At 41.1% G+C, this 19,823-nt stretch overlaps 1 protein-coding gene across 1 annotated transcript in view; it reads left to right on the forward strand.

The window, feature by feature from the left end:
* The window catches only part of LOC121518072 (leucine-rich repeat-containing G-protein coupled receptor 6), a 62,504-nt gene that overhangs the window by 29,513 nt on the left and 13,168 nt on the right, over nucleotides 1–19,823 (forward strand). Inside the window, exons 3-6 of the mRNA XM_041800269.1 lie at nucleotides 10,229–10,300; nucleotides 14,351–14,422; nucleotides 18,737–18,952; nucleotides 19,105–19,176. Coding sequence (XP_041656203.1) covers nucleotides 10,229–10,300; nucleotides 14,351–14,422; nucleotides 18,737–18,952; nucleotides 19,105–19,176 — 432 coding nt within the window. The remainder of the gene's footprint in view (nucleotides 1–10,228; nucleotides 10,301–14,350; nucleotides 14,423–18,736; nucleotides 18,953–19,104; nucleotides 19,177–19,823) is intronic.

Here is a 19,823-nt window from a genome sequence, read left to right on the forward strand (position 1 = left end):
GCTTCGACCATCTCGTTCATACAGTGGAGCTCTGTGTTGATCTCCATTTATTTATACAGTCGTGTACATACTGAAATTACATTAAACTCCCATCCCCAGTGGCTAAAGATTGAATTTATAAGAAAACACAACTGTTGTGTTTTCTATAATCATTATGCTGAAAATATTTGTACATTTATGCACCTCCTTCATAATCCATTGTGCCATTTCTCAGTTGAACGCAGTGCATGGTGGGAAAGTCATCATACCCCTTGGTTCCAAGTGTGGTCCTGGAAAATATTCATTTTAAAGGGATACTTCAACATTTGGCCATTTAGCCCTTGGCCCTTAGCCCTAGCCCTCCATTCAAAAGTGAATTGGGATACCCCTTCACCTGACGTGAACGCACATAACCAAGGGGAAGGGCTAAGATAAGGGCTAAAGGGTAGAAATGGGGTTCAATGTTACTTTGGTTAAAATGTACTTAAGTAGAATTAAAGTACTGATTTCAAAATGTATTCGAATAAGTAAAAGTTCCACCAAAAATTACTCAATTACAGTGGTTTGAGTAAATGTAATTAGTTCCTTCCTACCTCTGACTTTAAGTACTGAGTGCTGAGAAGACACTGAGGGGTTGTACAGTAAATGCACTATACAAACAAAAAATGATTGATAATATATATTTCCTTATTGACAAATACAACAAGAGAGCAGATCTCCAACCAAGTCACTCCTTCATAATAAGGTGAAATTCACAGCAAAAACGACAGTTTTAATGAACTTATATTGAGTTAAATTTAACACTTTAAAAGTGTCTATATTGGCCCATGCAACATAAAGTTAAACTACACGTTTGAAAGATATCTTTCATCAAGAAAGAGCTGCAGTTACTCTTGAAAATCTATGGCAAGGTGGGTCTCCTCTAGCAAGAATAAAGCAGAAAGTCAACATCATAGCAAAGCAATGAATGCTGATAGGGATACCTAAAGTCACAGACAGCATCTCTAACTCGGTGGATAACTTCACTCATGGTGAAAACGTGTCCCCCAAAAATATGACAACAATCCACTGACAGACTGACCAAAATACCCAGCAGTCAACAGCTGTTTTGGGTTGATGTGGAATTGTTCTCTCACCTGCTACTGTGTAGACACTAAAGGTGGAAAAAGCAAAGGCGTATTAAACTTGAGTAAAATTATGGTTACCATGGTTAAAACTTACTAGTAGAAGTAAAAGCACTGATTTTAAAATGTAGTCAAAAAGTACCTAAAAACTACTCACTTACAGTGATTTGAGTAAATGTAATTAGTTACCCCGGATATAGGCTCCATTAAACTTAATGAGCTGAAAGCTAAGATGGGCTGGATTCTATATACTTCTCTTGGCAAGAAATATTTGTTTCCAACAAAAGTTCCCTTTATTAACAATATGTCAAATTAAGAAAGCAAGACCAAGAATATGACTAAGACTCCAAATGTCTTGCCTTGACACCTCGGTCAGTGCTTCACAAAATAGAAGGGATTGATTTCATTCTCACAAGGCTGATGAAAACTCACATGCCACAGCGAAACCACTAAAATTTTTAAAACATGTTTTTGGTTGACCTGGCTGATATATGATTCGACCACTCAGCAGGAGTAAGCTAAGCCTTGGTTTGACAAAGGCTGCCATGAGACGTCGCCTCAGGGTGAGAATGTGTGCGTAAGCGTGTAGAAACTCATGGGGGCTTAATGTGTGGATGTCAGCCCTCACCTGATTCTTTACTTCTGAAGCCTGCACTTTTCTTTTTTGTACGTGGCTCTTTGTGTGTGCATGGGCTGTTTGAACAGTCCGCTGTTTTCCTTGCTAATTCTTGCAGCTGTAGCTTTTGAGGCATGAGCTAATGATGATGAAAGTGAAAGGTCAGCTGGATAACCATTCAGCTGGTTTTGTGTCACAGTCAAAGTAAGGAATAGACTAAAGCTGAATAATTATGCTTTGGGACACATTGTATTCGAGAGCTCATTTAGAGACCAGGATTTATTGCCTTTTATTGGATTGTCATAAAAGCAGTAAATGTCTGATATCTCAGATGGTGTAATAATCAGAACCACAGTGCTGAACATTGATGCAAACATTTTCCTGCATTAGGGAAAAGACAAGTGGGGTCTTGGACACAACTCCACCTGCAGTGCTTGTCCAGGTTCAATCCTCCTGGTGTTTTACAGCTCCACTGAGCTCGCCCCCTCTGTATCACTCTCCTGTTCTGACACTTTATGGAGAAGTTCTGTTGCTTTGTAACCCTTCCAAGGAGGATGTTCCTGCCCTAAAGCCAGTTTTTATAGCCCGCTGACCATTTCTGGAGACGTGCTGAGATGATAATGATGTTCCAAGACAGAGAAGCGCATTTCTAACATTCACTCCTGTCTAGAAGGTTTAGAGTGATGAAGCATACAGGCTAAGGTAAACACATTATAATTATAACGATTTAAAGTGCTTGCAAAACCAACTTAGACTCTAAACACAAACATGGTCGGTTTGAGAGCCAGAGCGTTTGATGTGGGTCCTCAGCACTTGTTGCTAGAGCAGAAAGGCAAGGGCCAGGCAGGTTGTGACTGGTAGAGTGATAAATTGTTTGATGTTGTGCTCTACCTCCCTGCCTCACTCTCCTTCATTCTGTTTCCCTCCTATCCAATTCATTTCTACAGACCCCAATCTCCATTTTACTGCAGGCTATTGCAAGCTTCCTTTGATGGTTCTTTCCTCACTTTGGCTCTCTCCACATTCTTAAAAAAACTGAACATGCCTGCTTATGGCAAAAAAAATTCAGGATGAGCTGGAATAGATTTTATGAGCATCTTTCTGAAGCAATGCTTGCAGACTACATTAGGCTGTCTCTTACCTCTCCAAAGTTTTAACTCATTACCCCTTTGAACCTTGTATGAAGTGATTAAATTTATACACAAAGCAGGGAGTACGCCTGTCTTTGATTCACTGCAGCATTAATATTAATAAAAAGATGAAGGTGCAATCGCTCCACCCTCCAGCCCTCTTTCCATGTCTTATTTTTAAATCTTATTCCATTGATCTCTGATCCCTCTCATTAAGCCTTCATTTAGTGCTTTGATCAGTAAAATTACTATTAATTCAAACATGAAAACCTGCACGCAACTGCCAGTTAGATGAACATAAAAAGAGTCAGACTGCATGTCTGTGGATTAATGAGAAGGCACCTATGCCCACAGTCTGGTACAGGCTTTAACACTGGTTACTCATACCTGACATATCAAAGACAACCAGTCGTTTTAGATCTTCTGCTCTAATATCAAAGATGTGCCATCTATTTCTGATCTAGTTACAACTTGGAGCTAGCACAGGGTTTCAGGTGAAACCTAGAAGTGTTCCTGAAAGGTGCTTTGGAGGGCGGCAGTGTTTCCTGCCTATCATGAGCTTCAAAGTTGTTTGTAACGCCAGAGATCATGTTTCATTGGGCCTCAGTCTTCAAGTTTTCCTTCATAAGCAGCCATTTGGTTTGAGTCTCTGAGTCTATAATGATCATCTTGTAATTATCTGTACTTATCACTCACCTGCAAAATACACTGTTGAACTTGGCCCAGTCAAGAGAGCTTGAAAGTAACTGTTAGTAGAAGGACGTAGATAGTTGTTTTCACTTCGTCTCAGTCAGTTTGTTTATGTTTCTTTGTGTTTCTGATGATGGCTTTTGACACTTTTTCTGGAGCTAGTTGCTGACTAGCTGAGCCACTAAGCTAACAGTTGGCTGAGCCAGCAGACGACTGGCTGACAAAGCTATAGTCCCATACTGTATAATACATTTAAATGAAGGTGTTGTACTTCAAATGGTAAATGCATTTCGTAAATGAAGATACATTTCTATATTGTATTTCCTCCAATAAAGATCAGGAGTCAAACTGTATTACGGCTGGGGTCGAGGTCCACAAGAACAAATAAATGTGAGCTCCCTTTTATAGGCCAGGATATTTTGTAAATTCTGGGGATGCGCATGCTTAAACTGTTTAATTTGTCTATCAGATTCATGAGCCAGTTAAGCTTTCTTTCATTTTCTTTTTAAACACAGGCTTGAAATCTTGATCCAATGCTCTTTTGAACCATAATAAAGCCTCCTGCCACTAGAGGTCGCTGTATCTTCAGTTAAGGGCCACTGCCTTCCTGTCTGAGCGCTCCTCTGGGACTTTGCTGGACGTAAATATGACAAGCCTTGCAGTTAGCATGTAGTAGGAACAGCATGGTAAAACAGTTTTTTTTGTGGTCGAAAACTTAAAATAAAGTTGAATGTAGTCTGTCAAGGGTTGTACTCACATATAACTACTCAAGCAAAGCCTGGCAGAGCTAGCTGCTAATGTTAGCTATGATCCACAGAGTATATCAGGTTTAACTATACCCACTGACATAATGACCCTTTGATACCTTTGACTGTTTTCTAAGTATTTTCTCCACTTTAGACTACTCAGTTAAATGCTGTTTAAATGAGCATTTAGTTAAATGGGGAAATATATGCCTGGGAACATCCTTTGCCAGTTCCTTTGTGTTTTTATTTGAAAACAGAGCAGATTATTAAAACAGGAGTCTATTTTGAATGCCTCAGCTTCCTGACTTTACAATAGAGATCACTGCATTTGACGCTATTCAACCAATCAAATCCTTTGCACTGACTGAGCTCTTGGCTGAACCTGAAAAAAACAGGGTCACATCGGGAAGTAGTGCAGACAGGAATGTTTACCGCGGGACAGACAGCGAGACAGTGACAGTGGAGAAGATCTGTTCATGAAAAGAATTCAAATGAAAATGTTTTTGTTTTTTTCTTAAAAAACAGATGGACTGTTATATTATCATTCTACCCCACACTACGGGTAGTCTTGATCTGCCTGATCCGAATCCTCAAAAAATCATTTAATGACCCAAAAATTTCAACTGATTTAAGATAAACATAAAATCCATTTACTGAGACAGGAGGTTACCTGTCACTGATTAAACTCAAAATGTTTCGAGGACAATTTTTAACATCATAACCTTCACTAAATTAGAAAGTGTGAGGTAGAAAAAGAGAGAGAAGGATTACCATTAACATACTAGTACAGTACATATAAGTACATATAACTATACATTTATGTAAAACTATATATATATATTGGTCAGTAATTAATTTGTAGTTTTTTTTAAATGTATCAATAATCCTTTTTTTATTTTAATTTATATTTTCTGATTACAGGATATAAATAGTCTAATACAGAATACAGACCGACTAGTCAAATGGATTTCTGTCCTGTTTGAAATTTTGGTCTTCAGACCGACTCACTCCCACTGTGAGCGCCACATCCCCAACTCTGGGTCATTTATCCTTCATTAACCTTCAGACAGCATCTTTAATCACCATGATAGCAGCAGGAATGCCCTTTTCATGGTGCCTCCTTATAATAAAAGAAATAAACAAAAAGGAAATCCTACTTGCAGACCTCATACTGTTCATGTGTGTGTGTGTGTGTGTGAGAGAGAGATGGTAGGAGTGGCTAGTTGAAATGTGAACATGAGACAATAGATATGACTTCGGCCTCCATGTGTGAGACTTTTTAAAGGAAATTGCATTGACATTTGTCACAGTCTCTGACTTTACTCTTACAGTGAGCACTCTGGTCTTACACAACCACTGGGCCATGTATCGTACGTGATGTTTGTGTGACATAAACTATTCTGTTGTACGGTGAACAACAGGGCTATTATAGAGTTGGCTTGAAATCACAAAGTTTACTTCTGACATAAGATGAACTTAATAGTCCATCCATCCATTTTCTACACCACTTATCATGTTGAGGATCACAGGGAGCTGGAGCCTGTCCCACTGGGCGAGAGGCGGGGTACACCCTGGACAGGTCGCCAGTCGATCGCAGGGCTGACAACCAGGCACGCTCATACTCACACCTATGGTCTGGGCATGTCTTTGGTGGTAGGAGAGATTTGCTGTATGATGTTCCTTTTATACATGTCTGGAATACCTTTTTAAATCAGTTTAGAGAACTGACATTTAAAATCTGACCTTGTCTTCAGTAGTATCATTGAAATCATTGCTGCTTTAGCTTTGAGTGCTCTCAGCTGCTCTTTGACTATCACAAATATGAAATCCAAATGTACAAGGAGAGAAGTGGTGATCAGAGGACAGCGCTGCCATGCTTGTCTTCCACTCTGTGATAAGATTGTCTGCTGATAGGCCAAGGCAATGACGTAGGTGAGGGTTAAAAGGATGCAAGTTTGGCTTCCTTTTGCTCCGGGCGCATTTCACAGCTGAGACTATTTAGGTCAATTAAAACTTTTCCTTTTAGCCTTGCCAAAAATGATTTTGCCTGCTTGTCTCTTACTTTTTGTACCCACATGGCACCCCCACACACAAACACTCACTTCCACGTCTATATTTCACTACAATAATTTCAGGGGTTAACGCCAGGTTAAGTGGATGACTGTGAGGCTCGACCTCTGCACAGAAGGAGGGATAACATTTCTATTGATGGACGGCGGGTGAAAAAGGTCATACATGCACATGTACTTACAGACACACCCACACACAAAGCGCCCCCCTCTCCGATAAGGCCTGTTTATCCTCTCCTTCTTCTTTCATCATCCGGTCTTATCAACCATCCTGGTTGTGCTACCACTATGATCTCCTATCGTAACCTGAGATACTATTCCAAAATGTGATGCTGTGTTTGCTGTCTGCGTCTTTAATCCCTCTTTTTGTTTATTATCTCGAGGCAATAGGACATGGTGATACATAAGATAATCTGCAGTTGGTATGCTTCAGTAAAACCCGTACTGATCAGCTCTGATAGCAGTGCCGTCTCAACCCTCCCACTTCTCTCCCCTACATTTGAACTACATTAGGCTCTCTTATTCCATATATGAATCATCTCAAGGAGCTGAATAATGCTGAGGTGGAATTTTTATCTGCGCAGTACAGCGGCCAAGAATAATTCTTACCATCCCCAAATCAAATTAAAAGAAAAAACAGTCGGAGCCACGGTTTGACAAGAGCAAGGCGCCTTTCATCAGTGTGAGATTGATGTGGAACAACGAGGAGGCTAAGTGCAGAACAGTCACTCATACGTACGATCATTTACACACGTTCATGCATAAACACACACTGATATAATGGAAACAGTTGGTAAATGGCAACTTCTGGTCTTCTACTGATGTCTATCAAGAAAGTCTGAACATTTCTCCCCTTTTTCAGTATCCATCTTCACTTTTTTCTAAATTATACATTTGACAAATGAAGTCAGCAGAAAATGACTTGAATCCTTTCTAACACTGTTTTGGATCATGTGGTGCAGGTAATAGAGAAAGGGTGGATGGAAATAGGACATGCACATAATACCAAGGCCTTAACTACAATATTTATTCTCTAAAACTCTGAATTACTGGTTTTCTTTATATCCCAAGTAAAAAGACATTTATTTTTCTTGTGTGCTTTCTTCTTTTCTTGCAGTGGGCCTGTAACTGATCACTGCATTTAAACAGGAGCCAAAAAAGGAAGTTAGGGGTCTTTGCAGCAAGAGGCTTAGATCTATTTTACTGGTGTCAGGACCTCAGCAAGGCCTATTGAAACAGTTACCTCTGGAAAAGCAGCTTTTGAAATGGTCCCCAGCGACTAGCTTGTGCAAAACTGAAATGGTATTAAAGCAGCAGACCTACACTCACCAGCTTTATCAGGTACAGCTGTTCAATTGCTTGTTACACAAATAGCTAATCATCCAATCACATGGCAGCAACTCAATGCATGTAGACGAAATAAAGACGACTTGCTGACGTTCAAACCAAGCATCAGAGAAGAAAGGTCAGAGGAGAATAGGCAGATTGGTTCAGGATGATAGAAAGGCAACAGTAACTCAAATAACCACTTGGTACAACCAAGATGTGCAAAATACCATCTTCTCTGAACGCACAACACATCGAACCTTAAAGCAAATGGGCAAAAGCAGCAAAAACCCATACGGGGCGCCACTATTTTGCAATGCAAGAGCATGCAACTTGTAGCCAAAGCCTGCATTGCAAAAGAGTGACAAAAACACAGAGGCTTTCTGGGTAAAAAATAAAATTCTTCAAAAGTTTTCAATAAAGCAAATATCTGAGCAAACATTGCTTTGTGGCCCGTTTTCACCAAAATTTGTTCAATTCAGTGGAGAAACTGTACCCATCTGTTACACTGTATAGCCTAGCTTCCTGGCCAGTACAACCAGCAAGCCCCCCTTAAAGGAGCAATGCTCACTGAAATCACTGGCGGCTATCTAGTAGGTACCTCATAAAGCCCAACTTCAAAAACACTGAAGTATCCCTTCAAGGCAGTTCTGCAGCAACGGGGTCCAACCATAGAACGCAGAAAGAACTGGACAAAGCCTGCGTGAAGTAAGCCGTCTGCTTACAACAGCCGGACTCAGATAGCTCTTGAAGCCAATCCGCGATTGCTTCCATACTGAAATCGCTGTCTCATCCGAACTTTGGATCAACCTAATGGCCTGAACGCTAAGCTTGACTTCCTGTCACCTAGCTAGCTAGCATTCTGGTTGACAGAAATGTAGCTTCTGCCTGTCAAGCTATCTGTCAATCAAATGAGATGCACCAATCACTGCTCAGTGAGGTTTTTCCTCAATATAGCTGAAATGATTGCCCCCCCCATTTGCTAATGAGACACATTTGGTTTTTTGAACCAGGCTGTAAACTGGTTCATTTCTTGTGTAATAGCTTTCTAACAGGTTTTCAGATGGGACTTCCTGTGTTCCTGCAGCCAGCCTCAAGTGGACACTCGCTGTATTGCAATTTTTTTGCACTTCCACATTGTCTTCATTTTTTCAGGACTGGAGATTGCTGCTTGGGTCCAACCTGGTACGAGGTGTACCTTATAAAGTGGCCAGTGAGTGTATGGTCCTCTTAGGAACAACTAATAGGCAGGTGCCATTATAAGTGAGGGAATTTAAATTCTTTTACCTTAAAATGAGAATGAAAAGCGGAATTTGTAGCAGTAGTCACTGCCACAGATCAGCCCTCCGTCTCTGTGAAGTCTTTATTGAGACATGTGGCCCAGTCGGGGTCTGTTTGAATGAGTTTTGACTGTGGTTTGAGCAGCATGACTTAATAGCTCCACAATAGCTTGGATAGCGATCAGTCCTTTTGTATTCTACAATGCCATGAATGTGTATCTCCGTGTATGTGTGTTTAACAAATACAAGCTCTGTACGACTTCTAAACTGAGCTGAGTGTGAGACTTGGCAGAGACAGGTTTTCTGCGGTTTGCCACTGCACAGTAATAAGAATGAGACATATTGACACGACTATCAGATGTCGGAGGGAGTTTGTGAGAGCTGTCGTCTGTTACCATCTGGATGATGGAGGCTTGAAAAGGCAGGCAAAACTCTATTCAAATATTTCAATCTCCTGGCACTGATGGAACAACTTAGCCAGAGGCAGTCCACTTAGAGAAAGGCTGAAACGTCAGCTCCAGAGCAATGGTGTGAAAGGAGGATGCCAATGAGTAACTTTTAACTCGTGTGTGTTTAATAAAAGTGGGTGGTCTAGGACTGTGAAGCCTAAATCTGTGTTTAAACTGTGCTTCCAGCTCGTGACCTTGAGAGTTCCTCTGTTGGACAGAATGTTATTTATTTGGACTCCTTATACACACTCACAAATGACCATTAGGTGCTGTGTTTGATAAACAAACTGATTGGATTGCTTATGTGAATGTGTGTGGTTTCTCTCCCTTGCTGTCCTCCAGGCCCCTCAGAACAGGCCAATTTACCTCAAGGACATGGAAAATAGCACACACTCACACACACAAATACGTCTACATACATGGTATACCTCGTCTCTATACACATCCATAAACGCACTCACATGTGCACAAGCAAATACACATTCACGCCGCACTTGTTGACCCAGTCGCAGTCTCATTCAATTCACTCTTTACTCACTCATCAGAGCTCCCAGGATTGGTTAAAGTTTCAGGGTGTGTTTTGGGCCAATAGCAACCACACTGAAGGGAATAGAATATTGTTATTTGCATACTGCCCCAACACTAACCCCAAAGCAGGAACTTTGGGATGAAGTCATAACACAGCTCAATCCAAGAATGAATAATAAGGCAACAGGCTACGCTTCTCTTAGGAGACCTTTAAATTTTTATATGTATGCTCTTATATTTCATTTTCACTCTTCTATTCTGATTTCTCTTTTTGATCTCTTTCCATCCTAGACGTATCTCAGGAAACCAGCTGAGGTATATCTCTGGCAGTGCTCTCCAGGGTCTTCACAACCTGAAAGTTCTGTAAGTAACCTCCTTCTTACTCCCACTCTGGTGGTTCAGTGTTCATCCCGGGTGGGTTGTTCCACTTCAGCATTCTCGGGTGATAGAGTTGTGCTCCTGCCTTGAATAAAACACACAGGCCATGCATCATTAACTGCAGTTAAAGTTTATGGGCTGGGGGAGACCTGCCCTGCATGCAGTTCATTCATTCCCAAACAAGCCCTGTTTCAGTTGCAAGCATGCACACACGCATACACACAAACACAGGTGTAATATAGGGACCTCCCAGTCACACCACCCACCGAGATTACAGCAAATGACAAAAAAAAAAAAAAAAAAAATCATTTAAAATGCTTTTCAAAGCTGTTTCCACAACACTCATTTTTCATCGTGTGTTCATAGCTCTATGATCCATGGCCACCAACTGTTAGCACCGCTGTGCGGTATAAAAATTGTGAAAGAGTGCAGAGCAGCAATAAAAACTATGGTTCCCTCTGAATTGTGAGGATAGCTCCTAATGAGTTGTGACCATATTTCTAGTAGGTGCAAGACAAGGGTATTAAAGAGGTTTTCATGAGCCTTGGCAACCAGCTTAGTTCCTTTTGCTCCCTGGCTGAGAAAACTTTGAGAAGCCCTGCCATTGAATATAAACTTCGTTTGAGAATTGTGGTTTGTCATTCAAGGGAATCTAGGGGATTACCAGGCATACAATTTATTCTTATTTCACCTTGTGAAACTAAGGGAGAAAGCATGAATAAACGAGCCATGAATCCCAGTCTATTATGTCATTACTGCAGAAGGACACATATATCCTAAATACATTTAAGCCTGCAAGCATTCATGCTTGATACTGGTGCAGGACTATACTGTATGTTAACTGTTTCTGCCAGTAGAAGTGGTTCTACAGAGGTTGATACTCTTGTAGCACAAGAGAAAAAACTTGACAAGGTAAACAGCCAATCATTGCTGAGGATTTTTGGGAAGCCAGTCAGATTTCAGGGAAGCCCATGTTGGCTCTGTCAACCAGCGGGAAAAGAAACGGCAAAGAGGAATGCAGAGCAAACTGGAAATCAGATATGAATTAACATCTCTCAAAATCCGATGTTATTAAACCATTTACAAAGAGTAGAAAAGAAAGGAAAGTTAAGCATCAATGCAGAGGAAAAACAAAGCAGCTTTGCAAGTTACTGCAACAACCAAAGAACTATCCCTGACTTATCTCAGAATAAGTAAGAAAACTCATCATGGGTTAACTGTACCTGTCATGTCAGCCTGAAATGATCTGAAAGGCAAGATAAGCTACGGGTATCAATACCACTGCGGGTATTATTTCCACTACAAAATGGATTTTTGCAACACAGTCACACAGTACATAACCAATTTCACAGAATGGATCAAACTGCCAGTATAAAAGTATAGCAGAGTGAAATGTGACAGAAACAGCTCAGTCTGAGTCCCATCATCAGCATGTTTCACTGTTACACTTAATCAATCTTTTTTTTTTTTGTATAGCGGCTCTCAAGACACTTCACAAAAGGGGCAGTCTATAACCTGGTAACTGACCAAATGTTACATACTTATGTCAGTGTAATTAACATGCAGCACAGTCATTAATTAAAATGTGTGTTCCTTCCTCTCTAAGTTTGGTGTCTTTAATAAAATCAACATACAGTGAGTGTTCTCGTTTCACACAGCATCTCTATCGGCCTATCTCGGTCTATAACGCAAGCTGTGAGCTGCAATGAATCAACTTGGTTTGTCTTGAGCCCAGTGCTGCAGTGATTCATATAATGATGGCTTAGACAGCTAAAGGTGTTTTTAACTCATGATTTGTTTAAAGTCCATGATGACTCACAGAAGTAGGCTGTGGCATTAAAAGAGGTCAGAGAAGCAGCTGTAAACACCATTGCTCTGTACTCTCTCCAGTACTTCTGCTCAAGCTATGTTCAATCATTGATAAACATGCTATTACCAAGAAGTTCTTGATAATAAAAGACTGACATTGTTATTTTGTTTAAGTGCTTTTGTAGCAGACACCCTGACTTAACACAAGTCAGCAGGAAAGAAATGAAACTCAGTACTAGTGCTTTCAGACAGGCATGGTTCTGGCTCTGTTCTGGCGTCTCAGAGCCTTCTAAACCAGCCTGCATTCACACCAGTTTAAGCAGAACCCATATGAGAGGACGTGATTGACATGTGTCATCACGTCCAGCTCCACTTTTACCCAAATCTTTTTTGCTGTCCTGGCAGTCCCTCTTCAGCTTCTTAAGTTTATTCATTATTTGGTCTGGCATTCGGGTGAACCCAGCCTTTGCCATCTCTTCCGCAAGTTTGGCATATAACTTGCTCTGCTTGTATTGCTCCCCGCTTCACCTGGAAATCTGTCGATGCCCCACTTGCGACTAAACATCTTGTCTCCTTAGCAAACCACATTTTCACCATTTTCATCTAGTCTTCACAACCTAGAATATACATTCCCAATAATGACGTTTGGGAGGAAGCACCAAAATATTGTTTTGGTTCCAGATGAGGAGCAACTTTTCAGGTTCCGAACCAATTTTTTTGTCAGTTTGAAAGTGCCGGCTGGTACAAAAATAGGTTCGGGAATTGGCATGCAGCCCTGCCGGTCTGAAATGCCTTTACATGTGTGGTTCGAAAGAACTGAACTCAGAGAGACTCAGACATGAGTTGAGTATGCCATCACAGGCTTGTTTTAGGGGGAGAAGGGGGAGTTGTAGCACCTGAATATGCATTTAAAAGCACTATTGTTTTCTAATTTTGTAATACTGCTACATAATACTGTTACTGAAAAGTGGGAAAAATACTGTGGTATAACTTTAAAGCCATATTGCCCAATTCAGCTTCATATAGTAACACCCCTTCAAACTGTGAATGGTCTCTTTGACCTCAGAGCAGCTAAGCTGTTGGTTTCCTTCCTCAATGTATTAGTTTAAGTAAGGTTGTGTAAAAAACAAACAGCCTAATGATATTGTATGGGATAACTGCGGGTCATGGCATTGTGAAACAACCCCATTTTCTATCGATTCCTCTCTTCCTCCTCTGCTCTGCTCCCACTACCCACACTGCTATCCCCCTGGCTAATGAGAGTGTTGTGTGGCATAATTGACTTATCTGTGGGGTAAATGTATGAATGTTGTGTATGACAGCATCAATGTGTCACATGTGTTGTATGGGATAACTGCGGGTCCCTGCTGACTCTCATAGTCACACACACTCACTTGCAGAAAAGGTTACACAGCCAAAGGGGATGCAGGAAAGAACCGATAGGGGATTTGTTTGAAACATATTAAAACTCACTATGATGCCTTCATCATGGCATCATCATCCCTGTGGAAACATTCTCCCCATCCTCTCAGACCTGAGCAGTGATTTTCCGGCAATGAAGCAATCATATTTTACATGGGAGAGTATTGTGAAACACATCCCACCACGAGAGCCTGTGACACAATGACTTATTTAAAGAAGTACAGCTCATTATATGTTGAGACCTCCAGGACAGACTCTAGAGCCAAAAATGTTACCATCTCTCAAAACACATTTGGTACAAAAAATGTGTCTTGAACTTGGCAACAAAAACAAAGATCCATTTAATAAGTAGCTGCTTGACAAAGGACATGTTCACAAAAGACTAATAACCCTGGCATGATGATGCCATTTTAGAGGCATAACAGAGCGACTAAAATAGTCCACTGGAGACTGTACACCTCAAGCACTAATGTTAGGAGACAAGTCATGATAAAACTTTAAAGATAGAGGGAAAGGTGGAGAAAATAAGGGAGGGGAGGAAAAGAGAGAGTAGTATTGTTTGCTCCACACTTCCTCCTTGCTTTTTGCTCCATTCTTCTGAGGATGACATCAGCAGCCCACCCAAGGAGCTCCTCTCTCCTTCTACCCTTCATTCTCTGCTTCTCTTCAAGCTTTCTCTGGCCCTTTCCTTCTTGAGTCAGATTTCCCTCATGATGGAATTATTTGTTCTGCTTGGTGTGCCCTCATGCTCAGCACATACTGCAAATATAACGTAAAACTGAATGATCTTTTTTTCTCTTTCAGGATGCTACAAAATAACCAACTGGAGAGACTTCCTGATGATGCACCTTGGGATCTACCCAACCTACTGTCCCTGTGAGTCTCTCTATTATGCACACCCATACAGCTAAATTAAACATGCTTCATCCAGAGGGAAATGAGACATCCTCTGGCCACCCACACACACATCTCAACTCTAACCGCAAAGCAGGTATAGAGTACCGCTGACATATTACAGACCAAAAGCTCTGCGTTCAGTGCTGTACTCCCTGATGGTAGGAGCCACAGCCTGACTGTGTCAATGTAGTTCATGGTAGCATCTGGAAACCATGAGGGAAACAGCAGACACTGCAGGCCAGGGAGAGCATCTCCAATGAGCTGTGAAACAACCCCATTTTCCATCAATTCCTCTCTTCCTCCTCCGCTCTTCTCCCACCACCCACACTGCTATCCCCCTGGCTAATGAGAGTGTTTGGTGGCATAATTGACTCATCTGTGGGGTAAAGGTACGAATGTTGGTGTGTATGACAGCATCAATGTGTCGGCGGATGAACGTAGACCAGCTCATCTGTAATTTCATCCTTCCGAGCTACCTCTCTACCGCACACATACTCCACATCCGCTCGTTCCAAATTAATAATTCTTTGTAAATATCCATAAACATTTCCCTCAACAAACAGACGCTCCAGTTGCTTGAGTTGTATCATAGGAGGGAAAACACTCCTCTACCACCTACCTGGTCTTTTCACACAGAGATGCTCTCAAGCACACACACACACCAACACTCACATAAGTAGAGCCAGTGTATAGGGACGCACCTTGTCATTACAGTAATGATAAGCCCAGTGGAGAAAGATTACTGGAAAGGCTTTGGAGAGTGAAGCTTGTTGGCGCCTCTCACCGACATAAAACACACCAGGTAAAAAGACTGCATCTCAGACGCACAAGGGTTTTAAATCGGTAAAAATGTACAAAGAAGGCTTTTATCCAAAATGAATCACATCTTAATCAGACATGAATCCTTTTGTCAGCAAAGTACTGAAACTGAGTCAACAAATTTGTTTCAGTGTTTGGAACAGGCTAATTACAACACATTGTGAAGGCTGCTGCTTAGTATGGTGCCATCTTGAGCAGACAGACAGGATTTTCAAGCAAGTAATTAACACTGATGAGCTCCACGAGGCCACATTAATCAACATTACCCTGTTTTTAAGAGATTTGAGTCACTGATTGCTTTTTGAGTTCTCTTCTACATAAAACATTCGTCATGTGGAGAGCTAACCCAGTTCCACAGATCTCCTGGATAGAGATGGCTATCAACATCCAGTACCAACATGGTCAACAACACATCAGAGCAAAGTCACACTGACGGACTTATTATTACCGCTGCCAAGGAGGTTATGTAATCGGCAGGATTTGTTAGTTAGTTAGTTTGTTAGCAACATAACTCAAAAAGTTATGGACAGATTTTGATGAAATGTTCAGGAAATGTCGAAATGGCATAAGGAAGAACTGATTAGATTTTGGGAGTGATCCGGATAACTGTCCGGATCCAGGAATTTTTTAAAGGATTCTTTACTATTGGGAGATAGGACTGATGGCGGAGGTCTGCACTCTCTGAGTGCTTTTCTAGTTTTTCTTTTATTTCTTTGTTTTTTTTTTTTTATTTTGGACACACAAACACAAAGAAAACTAACAGATAACCAAAAAAATTCAATACAAAATACAAAAAAAAAAATATATATATATATATCAGATAAAAAAAGGAAAAGGAAAAGGGAATGTGTCAATGCCAGTCCAGTGGATAGTAATGTCTGTGAATTGAACAGTCCTTCAGCACCAGGCTGTACACAGTTGAGTGAGACATAAGGCAAAAATGAAAGACCAAAGACCAGTTTGTTTCAAAGAGAGCAGCTCACAGTGATAATGTACATTAAGGCACAAAACAAAACCTTCCAACATAGTCAGTCACCAGATTGTTACTTTTCCTTCCTTATGTAATCAATAAAAGGACACCAAATCTTAAGAAGCTTTGGATGAGAGTTAGACAAAGAATACCTGATTTCTTCAAGACATAGGCAAGAAATTGTGTCATTTAACCAAAGTTTAAAGCAAGGGTTTATGTTGATTTCTTCTCTTTCGGGATAACTCTCTTTGCTATTACCACACAAAACCTCATTTACTTTGTCTCTGATGCAACGCAGGCATTGATAGCTTTAACCCATCTGGGTGCTTTGCTCAAACGATGGCTGTCCAGCCCATTTCTGAGTAAAAATGCCCCATCAAATTGATTGGAGGTACATGGGAAAGTCAGGGTCTGTGTTTTAAAAGCTTGAAATATGAAAACTGTACACATTTACTGTTACTGAGTCCAAATCCAATAATTAGTGAGTTATGCATAAAAATATGACATTTCAGAGTAATGATTAGCATCTTAAAACTATTAAACAAACAAAGCTTTAATGAGTGTCAGTCAAACTGGGCAAACGACCCTATCTTGTGAACGTGTGTATGCATGTGTTTTACCGTTGTTAAATGAGTTGATATCTCGACTTTTACCTACAAAGAATGGAGAAAAGAAAACTTTTTTTTCTGATAACTGCAGCGTAGAGATCCATTTAGAGCTTTAAAGTACCAACTTTCCTCTGTTCCCATTCATTCCAAACCTCCAATTTCCACATAAAGCAGCTCCTATGTTCTTATCCTATATTCTGTTATCTCTTAAACATTTACAATACAGAGACGCTTTAAGTCACTCAAAGACTTTTAACACACTTTTTTCTCTTTAAAGTCTCCAATCAGGCACTGTTTAGGCACTGGAACCATTCAAAATATCGATTCAGCATCAGGATTGGAAAAGGAAACAACCCAACCCTACTCCTGGATCATTTTAGAGAACTTTCTTTTTGCTCTCCTGTAATTGTACCTTGGACTTTGATGTGATGGACAGGAAATAGTTGCTGCTTTATTGGCTTCTGTGGAACATTCCTGGTTCTGTCTGGACCTTTTGGAGACCTGGCAGGTCCACCCAAAGGAGCAATTATTATTTTGCCCCGGAGAATAAACCAGAAAGTTGAAGGGTCTTCCGTAGCTTTCATCCTGTGATTTGGTTCAGGGACAATGTCCACAGTTGTAGAGCACAGGATGCACAGGGACGATGTTTAGCAATGGAATAAATGTGTGCTCAGGAAGCGGTCGGGATGAAAATTTCTTGAGGCTGTTTGTGTGTGCACTTGTACACACTCCTGTGTATTTACATGTGTGCCAGAGTGTTTTTCTGTGTGCATGTGTGTGAGCATCTGCCAGTGTATACAGTTGCCTCTCCTGATGGAAAATTTCCCTCGGGAGAAAAGCCCTGAGTTCAGAGTTCAAGTTCAGATTTCACTTTGATGATGCTGTTTGTTTGGCCGAGCCTCTAAGGGGTGAGGACGCTGAGGAGAAGCTGAGGCACAAGAATCAAAGAACCGCAGTAAAAGATTGATAAGGGAGGATGTTTGAAAGACGAACAAGAGTTTAAGAGTAAGACTCGGAGAGGTTTCAAGCTGCTGGCAGTGCATTAATGACGACCTTAGAAACAAAATGTGTGTCTGAGTGGGGCTGGAGGGAGGAAAAGGAGATTAATGAATGAGTGTGAAGGGCCAAAGGAAGAAGAATAGCAGGAGGAAGTGGTCTCAGCTTGTCAACTCTGCCCTGGGGGCATCATTCATCACTATGGACAGAGTGTGCATTTACATGGGGGTGTCTGTGTCACGGTCTACTCTCCGAGCCTGTGGTTTGAGGGACATCATGGTAAAGGGGGGACAAAGGATTGTTAAGTTTGGTCTGGTTTCAGAGATGAAAGTGCATATATGAAAGCATGAGTGTGTGTGTGCTGGTGTCATAAATTCATCAGCTGGAAAGGAGTGCCGCCATCAGTTCCTGGAAATGTCAGGGACTGATGGCGGCAGCAGGAATCCAGTGGAAATAGTGAAGGATGAAGTAACATCTGAAGATGCGTCTTAAGCTGTCTCTCCCTCGGCCTTACACATTTTCCAGACATCAAGGAAGTGGGCTTCATAAAACATAAATAAAGCGAAGTAGAATTAAACAGACCTGTCACAACCAATCCTCCATGTTTGTGTCTGTGTTTTTCTCATCTTACATTTCATACATGTCTGTGCTGGTAAAGCTAGACATGGCTTATTTCGCATGGGAATAAATCATAATGAGCAGCTTCTAAGAAGTTGTAGCTAAGATGAAAGGGGGAGAATTAAGGATGCATAATTCTCATAATAACCTTCCTGTAAGTCAAGGTGTTTCAATGCCACAACACACAACGTGAAGGCACGCACAAGCACAAATACACATGCAAACATACTGTGCTTAGACTTGATGATTATCTGGCTAAGCTCAGTTCCTCTAACCCTGCAGGCGTCTCGATGCTAACCTGTTGTCTGAGGTTCCGGCTGAGGCTTTTCGAGGGGTTGCCTCTCTAAGACACCTGTGGTTGGATGACAACTCCCTAACTGAGATCCCAGTGACGGCTCTGGACTCTCTGCCATCTCTGCAGGCCATGACGCTCGCCCTCAACCAAATCACACACATCCCTGATTACGCCTTCACCAACCTCTCGGCCCTTGTGGTACTGTAAGTGACATACAGATTTGTGTACTTAATGCTCTCTTAGGTAACTGAAGTTAAAGAGAAATTATTTGTCTGTTTGCCTCAAACAGGATAGTGCTAATTACAGTTTGGAAACATTCTTGTAAAAAGTAACTTCTGCTTGTGGCCTTTTCCAGGCATCTCCATAACAATCAGATCAAGAGCATGGATGCGAAATGTTTTGAAGGCTTACAGAGTTTGGAGACACTGTGAGTAACACACATACACACACACCAACATAACAGCCATTATTTAATTTTCCCTATCTTGAACACACAACCTCATGCACACACCCTAATTTTCATTTCATAATCCCTAATGAATACCTCCACTGTTTCCCCAAACACAGCTCAGGCCTCATAATGACAAAGTATCAGCAAGTATCAACATATAGTCAATATGATATGCTTTACAAAATCACATAGCCTTAAACCACTTTTAAGATGTACACTCTCTGGCCACTTTATTAGGTTTGCCTTGCTAGTACCGTGTCAGACCCCATTTTGCATTCAGAGCTGCCTTAATTCTTCATGGCATAGCTTCACATCCATGGTGTGAGTCTCCTGTTCCACAACGTCCCAAAGATGCCCAGTCAGATTGAGATCTGGTGACTGTGGAGGCCACTAGAGTACAGTGAACTTATTGTCATGTTCAAAAACCAGTATGAGGTGATTTGAGCTTTGTGCATTATCCTACTGGAATTAGCCATCAGAAGATGGGTAGACTGTGGTCATAAAGGTATGGACATGTTCATCAACAATACGCAGGTAGGCTGTGGCATTTAAACAATGGTCAATTGGTACTAAGGGGCCAAAAGTGCACCAAAAAAATTCCCCCACACCATTACACCATTACA

The sequence above is a fragment of the Cheilinus undulatus genome, linkage group 11, assembly GCF_018320785.1.
Source record: "Cheilinus undulatus linkage group 11, ASM1832078v1, whole genome shotgun sequence".
Lineage (NCBI taxonomy): Eukaryota > Metazoa > Chordata > Actinopteri > Labriformes > Labridae > Cheilinus > Cheilinus undulatus.